The sequence below is a fragment of the Neolamprologus brichardi genome, chromosome 2 (assembly GCF_056152115.1).
Source record: "Neolamprologus brichardi isolate AB-2024 chromosome 2, ASM5615211v1, whole genome shotgun sequence".
NCBI lineage: Eukaryota > Metazoa > Chordata > Actinopteri > Cichliformes > Cichlidae > Neolamprologus > Neolamprologus brichardi.
In genome coordinates, this window is record NC_142105.1 from 13585529 (window position 1) to 13601815 (window position 16287).

The window sequence follows — 16287 nt, forward strand, 5'->3', positions numbered from 1 at the left end:
AAGATCATGGGAATAGTCCTTCAACCCAGTGCTGTGATGAGTAACAGCTTTTTCCACCTCCACGGGTATTGACATATCCATGTTACATTAATGAATGAGTCTAATCCCTACATCAATACATCCTCAAATAAACGAGACATATCAGTAAACGCTGGGTTATATGTTTCAGCAGGTGAAGGGCATTTGGATAAACTCCTGCTTTACGTTACCAGAATTCTACGTCAGACGGCATCGCTGCTGCCCTTCACTATTCCCTCTCCCATTTGGAAAACAAAGACTCATACATCAGGGTACTTTTTGTTGATTACAGTCATAGCTGGACTGACCATCGGGCATACCGGGTGATTTCTCATTTTTATGGGCCAATGTGGTTTTTTTTTTCATAACGATATAAACAATGAGAGGTGATGGATTGGCCAGATGCTGGCAGATGTGTAAAAATAACTCAATTGTTTGGTGGTGGCTATGACGGGACTTCCACAGATTCAGTAACATTAGCAAGTGGTGGAGGCCAGCAGGTGGATGAGGGAAAGAGGAGGCAGGAGGAGCAGAGACCCGTGGTGGCCGTCGGTCTGGGTATCAGGGGAACTGAACTTCAGGTAAGAAGTTATGACCTGCAGTATATCTGGGTCACATATAATCCAAGTTTAGGTGTAGTTTATTTTCTTTTTTTTTTTCTTTTTTTTTTTTTGCCTGTCCCGTTTGGCTCTTTTGCCATCAGAATTATTGTCTAAAGGCGAAGAAAGATGCCCAACGGATTTTCTTTACCAAATTGACCATCCCAGCTTTGCCGTAATGGTCCATTTGATTCACCTTTTATTATTTATTTTATTTTCACTTGCTGAATACGAGACAGACTTGACTGGGGGAAAGAAAAGGGAGAAAGAAAGAGGGAAAGAAAAACAGTTGAGAAGAGGGACGGGGGAGAAGGGCAAAAAACAAAAACCAACAGAATAAGCAGAAAAAAAAAATACATATATCGATCACCTGGATCACCTGTTGAGAAAGAAAAAAGAAAACAAGCAGAAGAAAACGAGAGTAATAGAATAAACAACATCACAATGATATATGGGAATATGACAGTAAATACTAAATATTAAACATTATTGTGCAGCACGTAAGATTGACAGAACAGTGTGCTTTGAGGTAGGAGCCAAAAAGGGTGCAGTTTGTGTGTGTGAGCACCCGTGTGTACACCTGTGAGCATGGACGCGCTTGTTTTTTAAAAGGTTCCTTCATGTAATGATCTGCTAGAGGGTGTGGAGGGCCACTGCCCCGTCCTCCAGGGCATGAAGCAGGTATGGAGGAGATCAAAACTCCAGACATCCAGAGGCCCCCAGAACACAAGAGACCAAGGAAGACCAACAGAGGGGCAGCCGTGCCACTGTCCTAGAAAGAGCTGAGGAGAGTCCCAGATGAGGGGTCATTCAGCAGCCACGGAGCAGAAGCCAGGGGGGGTTGCAGTGACGTGCCCGTGAGCTCCGCCGGCAGCCAGCTGTGCCTGAGTGACCGAGCCCCAGGCCGAGAGGCCGGGGGAACTCCACCTCCGAAATGGCCCGAGTGAGCCCCAGGCTCCAGGCCCCGATAAGCAGCCGCCAAGGAGTGAGCCGGTGTGTACCTGGACGCCCATCCCCGGACACAGAGAACCACCAACGCACCGATGTCTGAGGGAGTCCGCCCCCGGCAGGGGAAGTGGTGGGGGGAGATAGGCCTCCAAACCTTGGAGGGCTTGAGATGTCCTCAGAGAGGTGGCATCTGATACCCAACCTGAAATATAGACACAGACATACAGGCACACACAGATACAAACATCCATTCCCACCCTCATGCTCTCATATGCACTTACTCCACACTCAACCAACGTGGAGACAGACATAAAGAGACGCTGTACACACAATCACACTCCCCAAGCGTACTCTACGAACCGGGTCTAGATATCCTTGCCCCTGGAGGGGGGAACTGCACCCAGACCCAGGTGGTGCTACCCTTTTCCCTGCGGTGGGGAGAAGCAGACCGCCCGACTCCGCAGCAGCAGGGAGGCCCCACATTCCGGACCCCAGTCGGATGGCCAACTCCTCCTCCTAGCCCCCCCCCGCTCCAGCAGGCCGCAGAGAACGAGGGTGAGAGAAGACTCCTAACCTCCCTCCTCCCGCTCATTGTAGTGTTGATGTATGTGTGTTCTAAGGTGCATTTAAAACCCAGGAGGGCATGGAGCTACCTGCCAGAGAGCAGCAGGTAAGCGCATAGTCCCTCCTGCTAGCCCTCAATGTCTACGTGTATTTAAAATTGAGAGGTGGGCAACGGCGCCAGGGGTGAGGTGTACACCCTGATGGTAATTGGGATTCTGTGTAGCGTGCCCACCCCCAAGATCCCATATGTATGTGTAATGAGAGTGTGAGTAATGTGAATGTCTAAGTTGTGGGATAAAATTGAGGCAGAGGCAGCCAGAAGGGGACAGGGGGGGGGGGGGGTTACCTCCTCTGCACCCTGGTGACACATCCCTACTCCAAGGCCCTGCACGTGTGGGTGGTTGTGGTGGAGCGGGAAGAGGGGGGCAGCTGGAGATGGGGAGGGAAGGAAGGGAGGGGCAAGTGACCCCTCCCTGGGGCCAGCTCCCCCGCTGACCCCAGTAGGCACCCCCATACTCCGCGACCCGCCAGGGAAGGGGGGCCCAGGCCCATCCGAACCGGGGCCCAGTGCAGCGGCGCCGGCCGGCCCCACAGAGCCCGGGACAGTCCACCCAACCCCACCACAGAGAAAACTACACCCACCCCATCATCCACTCATCTTCCAGACTACATAAGACAATAGACGCCCAGGCTGAGATCTTCCTCCACCTCTCCTGTATCTCCCCCTCTTGCAGAGAGAGTTCCTGAAGAGAGGAAAGCTCCTGCAAGATGTGACAACCCACCCCCCACCAGTTGAAGAGCCCCCCAGGTGGCTCGACGCACCGGCGGCACCCCGCGCCAGGGCCGGGCCCCCATACACCCACCCGCCCACAACCCCGGCAACACACCAACCAGGACCCAGGCCCCCGAGGCCCGGCCAGGGCCCCAGGCCAGAGCCGGAGCGCCCCCAGAACCTCACGCCCGTCCCGGACCCACCCAGGGGCAGCCTGGCTACCAGGTCAGTAACCCCCGTCCGTCAGCACAGACCCTCCCCTAGCCCCGCTGAACGCAGCCACGAGGAAACCGTCACCTAAGAGCCAACAGAGCCCCTAATTGGCCATGACCGCTACCCCGGGTTGAGCCCCCCAAGGAAGATGCTCCCGGGGAACCCCCTGACGCCCTAAGCCTGACCCTACCCCCACACCAATCACAACAGTGAAGGCGAGACCAAAATATGACCCCCCACCCCCACTAGGTGATGGAGCTGATCAGAGGAGCCCAGAGCGATCGATCTGATGTGGTGGCTGAGGCTGTATCAAGAGTAATGTAATCTAATAGATAATTTCTATATTGGTTAGAATTAAGATTGTTTTTATTTTTCCAGTTCATGAGGACTGTTTTCTTGGCTATGCATAGGGCAGTGAAAACCATATGGGCTATATTCTTTTCTGAAGTGACATTATCTAAGCTGCCCAACAAACACACTAAGGGGGAAGTTGGAATGTTACATTTCAAACACTTTGATAAGTCTTCACATATCTCGCGCCAAAACTTCTGAACTGGTGGACAGAACCAAAGAGCGTGGATATAATTGTCCGGTGAATTGGTTTGGCAGTGTGAGCAGTTGTTGGTAGATGCAAAGCCCATCTTGAACATCCGATGACCTGTATAGTGCACTCTATGTAGTATTTTGTATTGAATTAATTGAAGACTGGGATTTCTGATTAGATGAAAGGTTTTTAAGCAAATCTGAGACCAGAAGTTTTGGTCTAAGTTAACTGATAAATCCGCTTCCCATTTTGCAATAGGAAGTGATATTGATTCATCTGTTTTAGAAAGCATTCTGTATATTTTGGATAGTAATTTGGGGGTTTTAAGAGTAAGAAATTGAACCACACTTGGTGGTGTTTGTAGTTCAACTTGACCCGGTTTAAATTTCTTTTTTATTATGGATTTAATTTGTTGATATTCTAAAAATCTTTTCTTGTTGATCCCATATTGTGTAACTAGTCTGTCAAATGAAATAAATTCTGTTCCTTCTAGTATATGTTCTACATATTTGATTCCTTTACCACTCCAATCTGAAAAGTTTATCATATTATTGTTTTGTAATATGTCAGGGTTGTTCCAGATAGGTGTACATTTGCATGGGATTAATGAAGACTCTGTCAACTTCAGAAACTCCCACCATGCTGTCAGAGAAGAGCTGATGTTTATGCTTTTGAAGCATTCATGTCGTTGGATGTTTGAGCTGATAAATGGTAGATCTGAAATCTCTAGATTATTGCAAAGTGCTTGTTCTACATCTAGCCAAGGTTCATCTAAGAGGGTATGTTTTAGCCATCCTGAGATAAACTGAAGCCTGTTGGCTAAGAAGTAGTGCTGAAAGTTAGGTAGCTCTAATCCTCCTTTATCCTTGGTCTTTTGTAGTGTTTTTAAGCTTATACGTGGGGGCTTATTTTTCCAAAGGAATTTGGACATATATGAATCTAGAGATCTGAACCAATCTTGCGGCGGTTTAGTTGGGATCATTGAGAATAAATAATTTATTTTTGGTAATACCATCATTTTTATAGCAGCAACCCTTCCCATGAGTGATATGGGTAGACATTTCCATCTAGCCAGATCACCTTCTACTTTCTTTAAAAGTGGGGTATGGTTTAATTTAGTTAGATCTGCAAGCTTGGGAGAAATATTAATACCTAAATATTTTATATTTCCCGATTGCAGTGGAGTAGAAGAGGAATTATGGAAGCAGCAATTAATCGGAAGGACTGTAGATTTTGACCAGTTAATTGAGTAATCTGATATTCTTGCAAAAGAGTTTATCAATTCAATCACCCCAGAGATATTGGTTTGTGAATTTTGGAGAAAGAGTAACACATCATCAGCATAAAGGCTGATTTAATGTTCCACGTTCTTGCATTTTATGCCCTTAATTGCTGAATTCTGTCTAATTGCTGCTGCTAGTGGTTCGATAAAAATTGCAAACAGTGAAGGGGAGAGTGGGCATCCCTGCCTGGTGCCCCTCAGGAGACATAAGCTGGAGGATGTCTGGTCATTTGTTCTGACACAAGCTGTTGGGGAATTATATAATATTTTTAACCAGTTGATGAAAGAAGATCCAAAACCAAATTTGTGTAAAGTTGCAAATAGAAATTTCCAGTTAACTCTGTCAAACGCTTTTTCTGCATCTAAGGAAAATATTGTAGTTTCAAAGTTTTTACTGTATGAGTAGTCTATCAAATTAAGTAATCTACGTGTATTTGTTGATGAGTGCCTACCTTTTATGAAACCAGTTTGGTCAGGATGAATTAAGAGGGGGGTTATTTTCTCTAGTCTCTTCGAGAGAGCTTTGCAGATTATTTTGAGGTCTACATTAATAAGGGATATTGGTTAATAATAATAATATAATTTTGATAGCTTGAGGGATATACAGGGTCTTTGCCTGGTTTTAGCAGGAGATTAATGTTTGCAGAATTCATATTTGATAGAAGTCTGCCCTTTTCTTTGATTTCTAACAACGTTCTGTAAAAAACTGGTGCCAGAATCGTCCAGAATTCTTTGTAGAATTCTGCAGGAAAGCCGTCTGGACCTGGAGCCTTATTATTGGACATACTTATCAGGGTTTCCTGGAGTTCACCTGATGTCAGTGGCGAATCCAGTGCCATTGCTTGAGAGTCTAATAATTTTGGGAGAGTTATGTTGTCTAAAAACTGATCAATTTCCTTTTTAGATGGGTTTATTTGTGGTGAATACAACGTTTTATAGAAATCCCTGAAAATGTTGTTTATTTGTTTCGGTTCATATATTGTGTTCCCAGATGAATCTTGAACAGCACATATAGTTGTTTTTTCTTTATTTATTTTTAGCTGGTTTGCTAGGAATTGACCGGATTTATTACTATGTTCATAATTTTGTAAGCGTAGTCTTTGTACTAAGAATTCTGTTTTTTTATCAATTATCTCATTTAATTCTAGTTTTGTTTTGCGTATTTTGTTCAATGTTTCCTGATCTTGGTGGGACGCGTAGGCTTCTTCTAGTGATTTGATGGTTTTTTCTAATTCCTGAATATTTTTGTTTTCTTTTTTCTTTTTATGTGATGAGAAAGAAATTATTTTACCTCTCATCACAGCTTTCCCTGCTTCCCATAAAACAGAAGCTGATGTTCCGGGAGTGTCATTAAAGTCTAAATATGAAGTCCACTCTTTTTTAAAATATTTAATAAAATCTTCATCTTTAAGCAGTGATGTATTAAATCTCCAGTTTTTACTTGGCATAGTATTATTCTTGTGCATTAGTGTTAAAGATACAGGAGCATGATCGCTGACAGCTATAGGGTGAATCTCAGTGTCTGAAACGTCACTCAGCAGTGAGCTGCTGACCAAAAAATAATCCAGACGAGAGTAGGAGTGATGAACATGTGAAAAAAAAGTATATTCCTTACTGGTGGGGTGAAGGGAGCGCCATGCATCGCAAAGACCAAAGTCGCTCATATACTGTTTGATTATATTTGTGGACTGCCAATTACGCTGAGTTCCTGCTGTATTGAGCCTATCCATTTCTTCATTCAGTCCAAGGTTGAGGTCACCTCCAAGCACAAGTGTGCCATCTAAGTGTTCAGAGAGTGCACTGAAAAAACCATGAAAGAATGAGGGATCATCAACATTTGGACCATATACACTTACAATACATAGCTTTTTATCAAGTATAGATAGTTTAATGATTAAGAATCTGCCCTCTGGATCTATAAATGTATCGAGTACTGTGAAATTAATTTTTTTATGGATTAAAATTGCTACTCCCCTTTGTCTAGAATTATAACAAGCTGAGAACACATTAGGAAACTCAGGTGTTTTAAGTTCATTCGAACCTCTAAGAGGTCTGTGGGTCTCTTGTAAAAGGACAACATCTGCCTGTAGTTTTTTGAGTTGGTTAAATATTTTTAACCTCTTTTCTCTGGAGCCAGCTCCATTTACATTCCATGTAACGAATCTCAGTGCACCCATAGATGTCTGTGCATAACTAGGGGTGTACTCTGTGTGTGTCGCTTAGACAGGTGGAGAGAATACATCACTTGTTCATAAATAAGGAGAGGGAGAGAGAGAAAAAATGTGTGGCAAGATGCTCCCTGAGTCTGACTATGTGTTTGCATATTTACTAATATGAGTACGCTTGGCTTAAGTGTGTGTATCCTGTAGGTCTGTGTGCTGTCTGACTGATGTAAATGTGCTGCCGTTGAGCGCATGACTGTGCGTGATTGTGCGGTGGGTAAGTGTCGAAATAAATGATGTTGTTTGTGGATGAGTGTGGAAGCAGGTGATCGAAGCAGTAAAAGAAATAAAGAAAGAAACCAAGGACAAGGGTGAGCAGCATAAAAACAAGACGGGGAAAAGAGAGAAAAAAATGAGAAGAGAGAAAAAAAAACGTAAACATTCCAATTAAATCACTGACGGAGAGTGACGGTGTTAATACTGCTATGAAATCACACTTAAGATGCGATTTGATAAGTAAGTTAATTTGGTAAGTTAAACAGATGTTAATGCAAGTTAGTGTGAGTGGATAGGGAAAGGGTGTAGCGGATTCTTATCTGGTCTGAAGTTAATACAGCCACAGAGTGATGTTGGGGTCGCGGTGGAGCTGTCCGTCCACGTACAGCCGGTCCACAGCGATGACAGCGCGGGAGCCTTTCTGGATGAAGCCGCGTCGAATTGGGAAGAGGACCCTGCGTCGTTCCAGGATCTCTTTGGGGAACTGATCGTTCACGCTGAAGTCCGTTCCTTTTAATTCCCTGCCGTGGCTTTTCACATGTTGCTTTTGTTTGAAGTGGCCGAATTTGGCCACGATAGGACGTGGTCTCCCGGCCGAAGCCCGAATGGGGCTGAGGCGATGCACCCTATCGAAGACAATGTTCTTCACCGTGTCCTCCGGCAGCTTCAGGTGGGTTTTGATGAAGCTTTTTACCGTGGTCTCCGCGTCCTCTCCAGCGGCTTCTGGAATACCAGAAAATACCAGATTATCACGCATGCTACGAGCTTGTAGATCAATAACCGTTTCTTTCATTTTTTTTATTTTCTCTATTGAGCTGGGTAACATTTTCTGTGAGAGATTTCACCGACTCCCTTAGCGTGGCATTTTCAGCAGCGAGCGTTTCCACTTGCTGCTGGCTGAACTCCAGGGATTTTCGCAAGCATTTAAATTCCCGGTGAAGAATCTCCACCAGGGACAGCCTTGCGTCGAAACTGGACAATCGCTTGTCGATTGACTCCAGTATGTCGGCAATATCTTTGCCGGCTGGCGATGTTGTGCCGGGGGAATCTGCCGGGCGTTGTCTTTTCGACAACGGCGTCTCAGATTTGGCCGGGGAAGCTGCACTCTGGGCCTTCTTCATCACGAGATCCTGAAAGCACTGATCAATATAATCTTGGAGAGCCTCTAAACTCTCCCCGTTGTCCTCCAGGGTGTTGGAGATTATTTAGACAAATATTGTTAGTTATGAGACAATTGATAAGTGTATTTGGTAATACTGAAGCTTAAAGAAATTTGTTCAAATCTAAACTACCATTTGCTTTAATTTTCCGCTAAAATCTCCGGCGTCTGACGTCAGTTACAACATGAGTCGCTTACCTTGACCGTCACTTCCGCTTGTAGTAGTGTAATTTATTTTCGTTGTGCTGACTTTTTACAGTTAGTTACAATAACTTGTACTGCGTACTAGCTAGCATGGCGAGTTTCTATACAGCTGGGCAGGTGCTATGATGTTACTGATAGTGAACTTTATTTTGTTCATAAGGTTAGTTAGTAGAGTTTCCAACCGTCCTGTAAAAAACGGAATCGTCCCATATTCAGAGAAAATATTACGAGTTTCATATTGAACTATAAAGGAACACAGTTTGTCCCGTACTTCGGCTACAATGAAAAACAGACAAAGCTGGATTTATGCTGTGTCTTTACGCTGCAGCTGTTTCTTCTTCTCTCATTCCCTCCCCCTCCCTCTCCTGTTGCTACTTCAGTCATGAAACTGATCAATGATCAGCTGATCGGCTTTCCTGTCGCAAGTTCGTCTCTCCTGTTTATTGCCCAGTTTGCACCAGAAAGAGGAAACCAGTAGAGGTTGCGCTAAACAACAGCAGCACGTTTAAGCGCGATGTTGTTAGAATTTATTTAATATTAATTTCTAGTATCAGCTGATGTTTGTTGGAGCCACAGCTGTAAAAGCTGCTGGTCATGATATCGGTTTGGATATGTGGTGAGAGGGAAAGATGAAGATGAAACCAGGAGATGTCCTTACTGAATCATCAGAGCTGAACAGGTGATGGAGAAACAGGTTGAATTTTTAGGTGTCATGAATGAGTTGAAGGGAAGTTATGAACAGTTTCTGAAAGACAAATAACACCAGGGGCAGGGGCGGGTCTAGCAAAGTTTTGCCAGGGGGCCAGGTAGGGCATTAACAGGGAAAAGGGGGGCACAAAGAAATACTTTTCTTTCTTATTCTCACTTAAAATATCTCACTTTCAACAAATAATTATCTGAATCTTACAACAAATGTTTTCATCTGATGTAAAAATGTATAGAAATCCATTATTGTACATAGTCATAGTTTTTCAGGGTCCCATTATAATTTCTTCAGAAGTAAGTACTGCATATGATGCCAGTATTTTCCCACATTTTCTAGATACTGTACCAGTACTGTGTGTAAAATGTCATGAAAAAGTAAATTAAGTTTTATTTTTTCTCACCTGTCTTTCTCTCCTTTCACTTTTTTAAGGTTGCTATCTTAGAAAAAAAATATTTTGCCCTGTCATTCTGTTTATTGATGTGGTAAATAAATAGTTTATGAAAATATCACTAAATCTGTTATTTATTATTTTTAATATTCAGTAATGGCCATGTGTCACCTCTAGTCTTCTCTGTCTTAATTTCAGGTTTCCACCATGTGTTGTAGATAGTTCAGGAGGTTAACTTGACCAAGCAGTCTTTAGGGTAAGGCTAAGTACTGTTTAGAATACCAGAATAGGGAGGGTGGTGTAGGTTTAAGCTTATTAGATTGATACATATATATCAACAAGTCAGTGTACATCACTGTTGGTTTTCGTTCAAAGGCTTTTTGTCCCAGTCCAACCCTGAATACTGTCATCCCACAGAAACTCACTCACAAGCTGGCAACACTCGGCCTACACCCCACCCTATGTGACTGGGTGGGTGAGCAGCTTTAGATACCTGGGCGTCTACATCACTGAGGACCTCAGATGGACACTGAACACCACACAGCTGGTCAAGAAGGCTCAGCAGCGGCTGTATTTCCTGAGGAGTCTGAGGAAATTTGGTATGTCAGCCAATATCCTCTGTAGGTTCTACAGATGCATTGTGGAGAGCACCCTGACCAGCTGCATCACTGCATGGCACGGCAGCACTACTGCTATGGACCGCAAACGTCTGCAAAGAGTGATAACAACTATGGAGAAGATCACCAGGACCCTGCTGCCCTCTCTGCAGAGCATCTACCATCGCAGAGTCCAGAGGAGAGCTGCCTCCATCGTCAAAGACCCCACACACCCCCAACACGGACTGTTCACACTTCTGCCCTTGGGACAAAGGTTTAGAAGTGTGAAATCCAGAACATCCCGACTCAACAACTCCCTCTCCCCCACTGCTATCAGACTCTTGAACACCTGGCCTATTTTTAACAGTAACAATAATTTTTGCACATCAGGCCATCTTACATATCAACCAGCATATTAAGCTCATAGCTCTTTTGCACATAAATCTATTTAATACCTAATTTTTATTTTTTGTCTCCATTTATTTATTCATGCTATTTGTATTTTATCTATTGTACATATTAACCTGCATCTGTGTATGGACAGCAGAGAAAGAATTTCATTGTACAGAAATGCTTTTTCTTGGTACACATGACAATAAATGCTTTGAATCTTGAATCTTGAATTCTAGAAAACTTTCAGGTGGTCATTTTGATTGGGCAATTCTGGCCCCATTAAGGTTAAGGAGTTTCTTAATACCAAGTTTTAATCAGCTGGCTCAATGTAGTCTCAGTCATTTAGCTGATCAAATCATTTACAGATCAAGATGAATGTGTGGGTTCATCGAGTAACATTTTAGTGGATAATAGGCTATTTGTGATTCTGAAGTACTATAATCTGCATAGTGCCATTTGCAATCTGCCATTAAACACCAATGCAAACAGCTGGTAATTTCTGTTACTCATGACTGTATGTTTTATGGAACTCACTTTTTTTTCATTTTGTCCTTCCTGATTCAGGTAGTCATTTACACATGAAATCATGAAGGCCTACAAATTCTTGGTAAGGTAGGATGCCAAGTTTCCGGTTACCTTGCTTCAAATTGTAGAAAATGATTATATAACCATTGTGCACAGGAGATAACATAAAGAGTTTATGATATTTATTTATTTATTTATGTAAGAATTAAGAATGGACTTGTTGCTCTTTGTCTGTTGTACCCTCCAGTACTTTATACTATGTAACATCCATGAATAGCAAAAGCTATGCCAATATATTTAACAGGTACTTGCCTGCCTAGATACTACTGAGCCAACTTTCTGCTGGGAGTCATACATTTTTTTCCCACTCCACCAATAGGATTACTAAAATGAAGTAAGACAGTAAGACCTGACTGTCAATTGAAGATTTGAGTATGCTGTGTACCAGTGCTGCAGTTATGGTTAACAAATGAACATGCTTTAAAATCTAGAACAATTACCATAAACTTTTATTGGGTTTTGTAACTCATGAAAGAAGCTTCTTCACTTTTGTGTATCTGCACTGCTAAAAGACTATTAAAATTCTTAGAACCCCATAATTGGGGTCATTTTTCTTTGCTTTTTAAGGTCTAGGTCTAAGAATCGCTTGCAGGGTGAACATAGCTTAACAGTGTTCTGTAACAGTGAGTGCAAAAATTGTCTCTAGCACCTTTAGTATCTGTCTGTATTCTGTCCTTTTTTTATAAAAACAAAACAACAATACCAACCACCGTGGTTAGCACTGTTGCCTCACAGCAATCATTATTACCGAACAGATACCATCAAGGGATATTGTTTGGGACCTTTCAGAAATCTTTAACCAACCTATCAATATGAAACATAGCATTATGCTAGTATTCTATGACCAAAAATGACATCCCTGTAAGAAAAACTAAATGACATGTATGTTTTTATTTTAATTCATAGAAATAGAAACTGCTCTTTTTAGGAGGGGGGTATCTCCAGTTTAATTAATTTGATTATTTCTGAAAGTCCTTTTTTTTAAAAAAAAATTCCAATGTCTGCGTGTGTCATAACTTAAGGAGGAATCACAGTTCAGTCTGCATGATCACAATAATTGACCATTTACGGCTGTTTTAGATGCACCTCTGAGATAAAGAGATCTAGAGCACAGCCAGGCCCCTTAGGTGCTTAGAGGTCCAATTCATGAATGCACCTGATGTTCAGGTCTTGCCCTGAGGTAATCGTTATAACAGAGGCAGATTTTAATAAGAAAATCATATCAAACTCCAAGAGTGTCAAACATCTCACAGTCAAATCCAGTGGCTGTATGGATGCCAGTGGATTTTACTTTTTCATTGAATGCAGTTCATATGTGCTGAGTCTAAGGCCCCAGCTGCCCCTATCTGCTTCATGTTATTATTAGAGCACATATGAGACAGATGCAACCATGCCACCTGAGGCTTGATGAAAGATTTTAGAAATGTTAATATGCTAAATTATTCACACATGCAAATAGGATGTGCCTTGAATGCAATTGTGCCTGCCTGAAACACACAGGTACTGCATATGGAACATATGCCTTAGCATATGTTCCATATGTGGTCTGCATATGGACTGGAAATGGTGAGCTATGCTGCACAGGGAATCCAACATTTCTGCTTTTTCGTGTAACAGACTTAACCAGAGGTTTTTCATCACTTCAACTTTTTTTTACATACTGTTTAATACAGCAGATACAAAAGTCAGCACACCTCATGCCAGGGTTTTGTGGTGTGAAAAAAAGTAGTTTAAGATACATCATCAAGTTCAGCTGTTCTAGTAGGACTTTCTTTACATTTGCTTCTTCCAGACATAGTCTGCAAAGAGCTTACCAAGTATCAAAGGGATGTCTTTGTTGAAAGGTATCAGACAAAGGAGAGGTGCAACAAAACAAAGAATTAAATATACCATGGAATGCAGTGAGGGCAGTCAAAAATAAGCAGAGAAAATATGGCACAACAATGACATTACAAAAGCCGATGAAAAGAAGAAAACCGATCAGGGAGGCTATGAAGAGGCCTAGATAATAAAAGAGCTGCAGGATTTTCTGGAAAGTACTGGTCGTGTGCCACATGTGACAACAATCTCTGTATTCTTCATATATAACTCAGTCTCACTGCAGTTCATGAAATAGTCAGAACCTCTAATCTACTGAAAAACAAAACAAAACAAACAAACAAAAAAGAAACGAGTAGCCTTGCAGGTCAAATCTCATCAGTCACTCCTGAATACCATTTAAATTACAGTCAAATCCAAGTCCAATCTATAAGTTCATTGTGGCCAATCTCCCCTAGTCAACCAATCGTCTCTTTTTACTCCACATTACATGACAAAGGTCACAAAATGTCATTTTGGTGATTGCACAAAGCACAGGTTATCCTGAATGGTGGTGTATTAGAAAATAAAACATATGATCATTAATGGTTTTTGCATATGATGAGTAACAGGTAGCTAAATAACTCACAGGCCCACTTCACATAATTTGAGTGGTTCAAATGTACATTTGAGCAGTGTTAACAGGAATTCATCCATGTTAATCTCCAGTAAGAGAGACAAAAATCTATTTTTCTTTCTCATCTGGTAGATTTGACTTTGATTAATCATGTGTCTGTTGGAGACCAACAAACTGTTATTATCCTATAACCTGTGACCGTGAACTGTAAATACACTGCAAAAGCTGTGTGTGGAGTGGTTTTAACAGTACATGACTTTTTTTTTCCTGCAGTGGGACTTAAATTATCTAGTCTCATTACAAATGCTTCTGGGTATAAGAAAAGTACAAAAAAGAGAAAATCCTCCCTGGATGTAGCTCATTTGCATGTGATTACTCTGGTGGATGTTAACAGATTACCATGGCAACCCTCATGCATTTTTAATATGGTCTAAATCAGTGTCTGTTATTGGATCCTTAGTCAAATTTTAATTAACAATCTACTCAATGGAGTCCCTTATTAAGACCTGGAATGTTTTCTAAGTCAATGTGATTTCTCTGAACTGTAATCTAATAACACTGTTTTAGTATGGGAACATGTACTGTTGCATGAAGCTGTTTGTCAAGAATCTGGAATATAGGCTAATAGTAGTTTAACTGGCAGTGTATTTAATATTTCTTTAGGTCTGCTCATTGTGGCTGACTCCAAAGGCATCCCATGTAGAAATGTCTATACTATACAGCATTTAATGCACGAGTACAATCTAGACTAGAGCGGTTTTGGTCTCTATAGCTAATATTTGCTCTTATGACAGCTATGATATAGTATATTTAGCTATTACTGACATGTGACCACTCACCATGTGATCACTAATCATGTGCTTAAATTGTCTGCCATTTTGGACATGACAGTTATGGTGGCAATGTACAATAAAGTTAGGTACCTTGGTCTAGTGACCCAGTGGTTCTGATTTTCTATGTTATATTCTGTGACTTAGTATTCCTATTATTTAGTTTCTGTATTTCTTGCTCCCTAAGTTACTTAGTATCTCCTGATTTCCAGTCTTAGGTTTTGTTTATATGCCTTCCCTGTGTTCAGTGTTATGCCTTTTTCCTGTCTCTGTCTCAGTGTCAGGTTGCTTTGTTATGTTTCCTGTTTTATTTTGATAGTCCCTGTCCTGTGTCCATTTCTGGTTTGTACTATACTTTTTCCAAGTTTTTCTACTGCTGGATTAATAGTTTTCTTGTGCTTATGTGATTCTGATTATGTTGTTTACCTCTACTGACTGGTTTAATTTGGTTGTTTAGTTTTCATCAGTGTTTCCCTTTCTATATGTCCTCAGTTTCTTGTCTCCATGTTTGTGTACCTCCGTGGCTCCCTTCTCTCCCTTTGTGTTGCCTGTATTTGGGGCCTCAGTCTCCGCTCCACAGAACAGTCTGACCACAATGCACAGAACCACCTCCTCATTCTCCGTGGGCAGCCATCGTCAAACCATGCGTCAGCCTGAGTACTACAGCACTAAGCCTTGTTGTGCACCTTTGACAAATACAAATACATAACTGTTCCTAGGAACCAGTACAAGTATCTCGTACAACATGGCACACTACTCTTAAGCAATACGCACATGATGTCATCTCATTACATTCATCAGCCATTTTATTAGTTACATCTCATTACTAGGTTTGACTGCCTTTTGACTTCAGAACTGCCTTACTTGTCCATGACACAGATTCAACAAGGTGATGGAAACATTTGTCAGAGATTTTGGTCTATATTGACATGACAGGATCATCAAAATGATCAAAAACAATCATTTCTGTCGTTTCTTTAAGTATCCTGCTTTATATTTGCTTTTTTGTGATCCACTGTGCTCAGCTAGTTTCTAAGCTTGTCTTGTTTATTCTTGTTTGGAAGGTAGCATATAAAGGGTCTATCAAAACTAGTTAACGGCAAAAATAGGTTTCTGTGTCCTGAAAAGCAATATTAAAACTGCTCCGTAGCAAGAGCTATAACTGTAGATTTGGGCTTGTTTCATTTCAGTTCAATAAAGTAATGCCACCAAAGATAAAAATAATCCTTATTTATAAAAAACATTTATCCTGACATTTTCAGCTGAACAATTTTGACAAAATAGGTGTTTCCACTTTTGGAGCACATTAAAATCTTCATGTTGACAATTCTTATAGCAGCTCAACTTTATATCATCAAGTTTCACAATCACATTTCTGTCTTTTCTTCTGTTTATGCCATTGTGGCTTGTGTATAACAGTCTGCTTGGCAAATGTTAAAGAGACAATAAGTTGATTAGAACCATGCAAAGCCCCCAAATTCCCCACATAATTCTTTTGGGAAAAATGCTGAAACAATTAGAATAGAATGAATACAGATGAGGATAATCCCTCAGCTTTTGAAGTTTGACATTTTATGATATCAACTTTGATCTCTGATGACTCAGATTGGATTA

General features: G+C 41.6%; 1 protein-coding gene across 1 annotated transcript; it reads left to right on the forward strand.

Annotated features, from left to right (window-relative positions):
- The first annotated feature begins 7983 nt into the window (after window positions 1-7983).
- Window positions 7984-10850, forward strand: LOC148106093 (uncharacterized). Its single transcript, XM_087830298.1, has 2 exons — window positions 7984-8048; window positions 10253-10850. The coding sequence occupies exons 1-2, from the start codon at window positions 7984-7986 to the stop codon at window positions 10848-10850; spliced, it is 663 nt and encodes a 220-aa protein (XP_087686424.1).
- The last annotated feature ends 5437 nt before the right edge of the window (window positions 10851-16287 follow it).

Bases quoted from the DNA above. Each gene is read 5' to 3' on its own strand.
- LOC148106093 (XM_087830298.1), top strand. From the start codon at position 7,984: ATGGGGCTGAGGCGATGCACCCTATCGAAGACAATGTTCTTCACCGTG. The intron at 8,049-10,252 runs GTGGGTTTTGAT...GTCATCCCACAG, and splicing joins GTGTCCTCCGGCAGCTTCAG to AAACTCACTCACAAGCTGGC.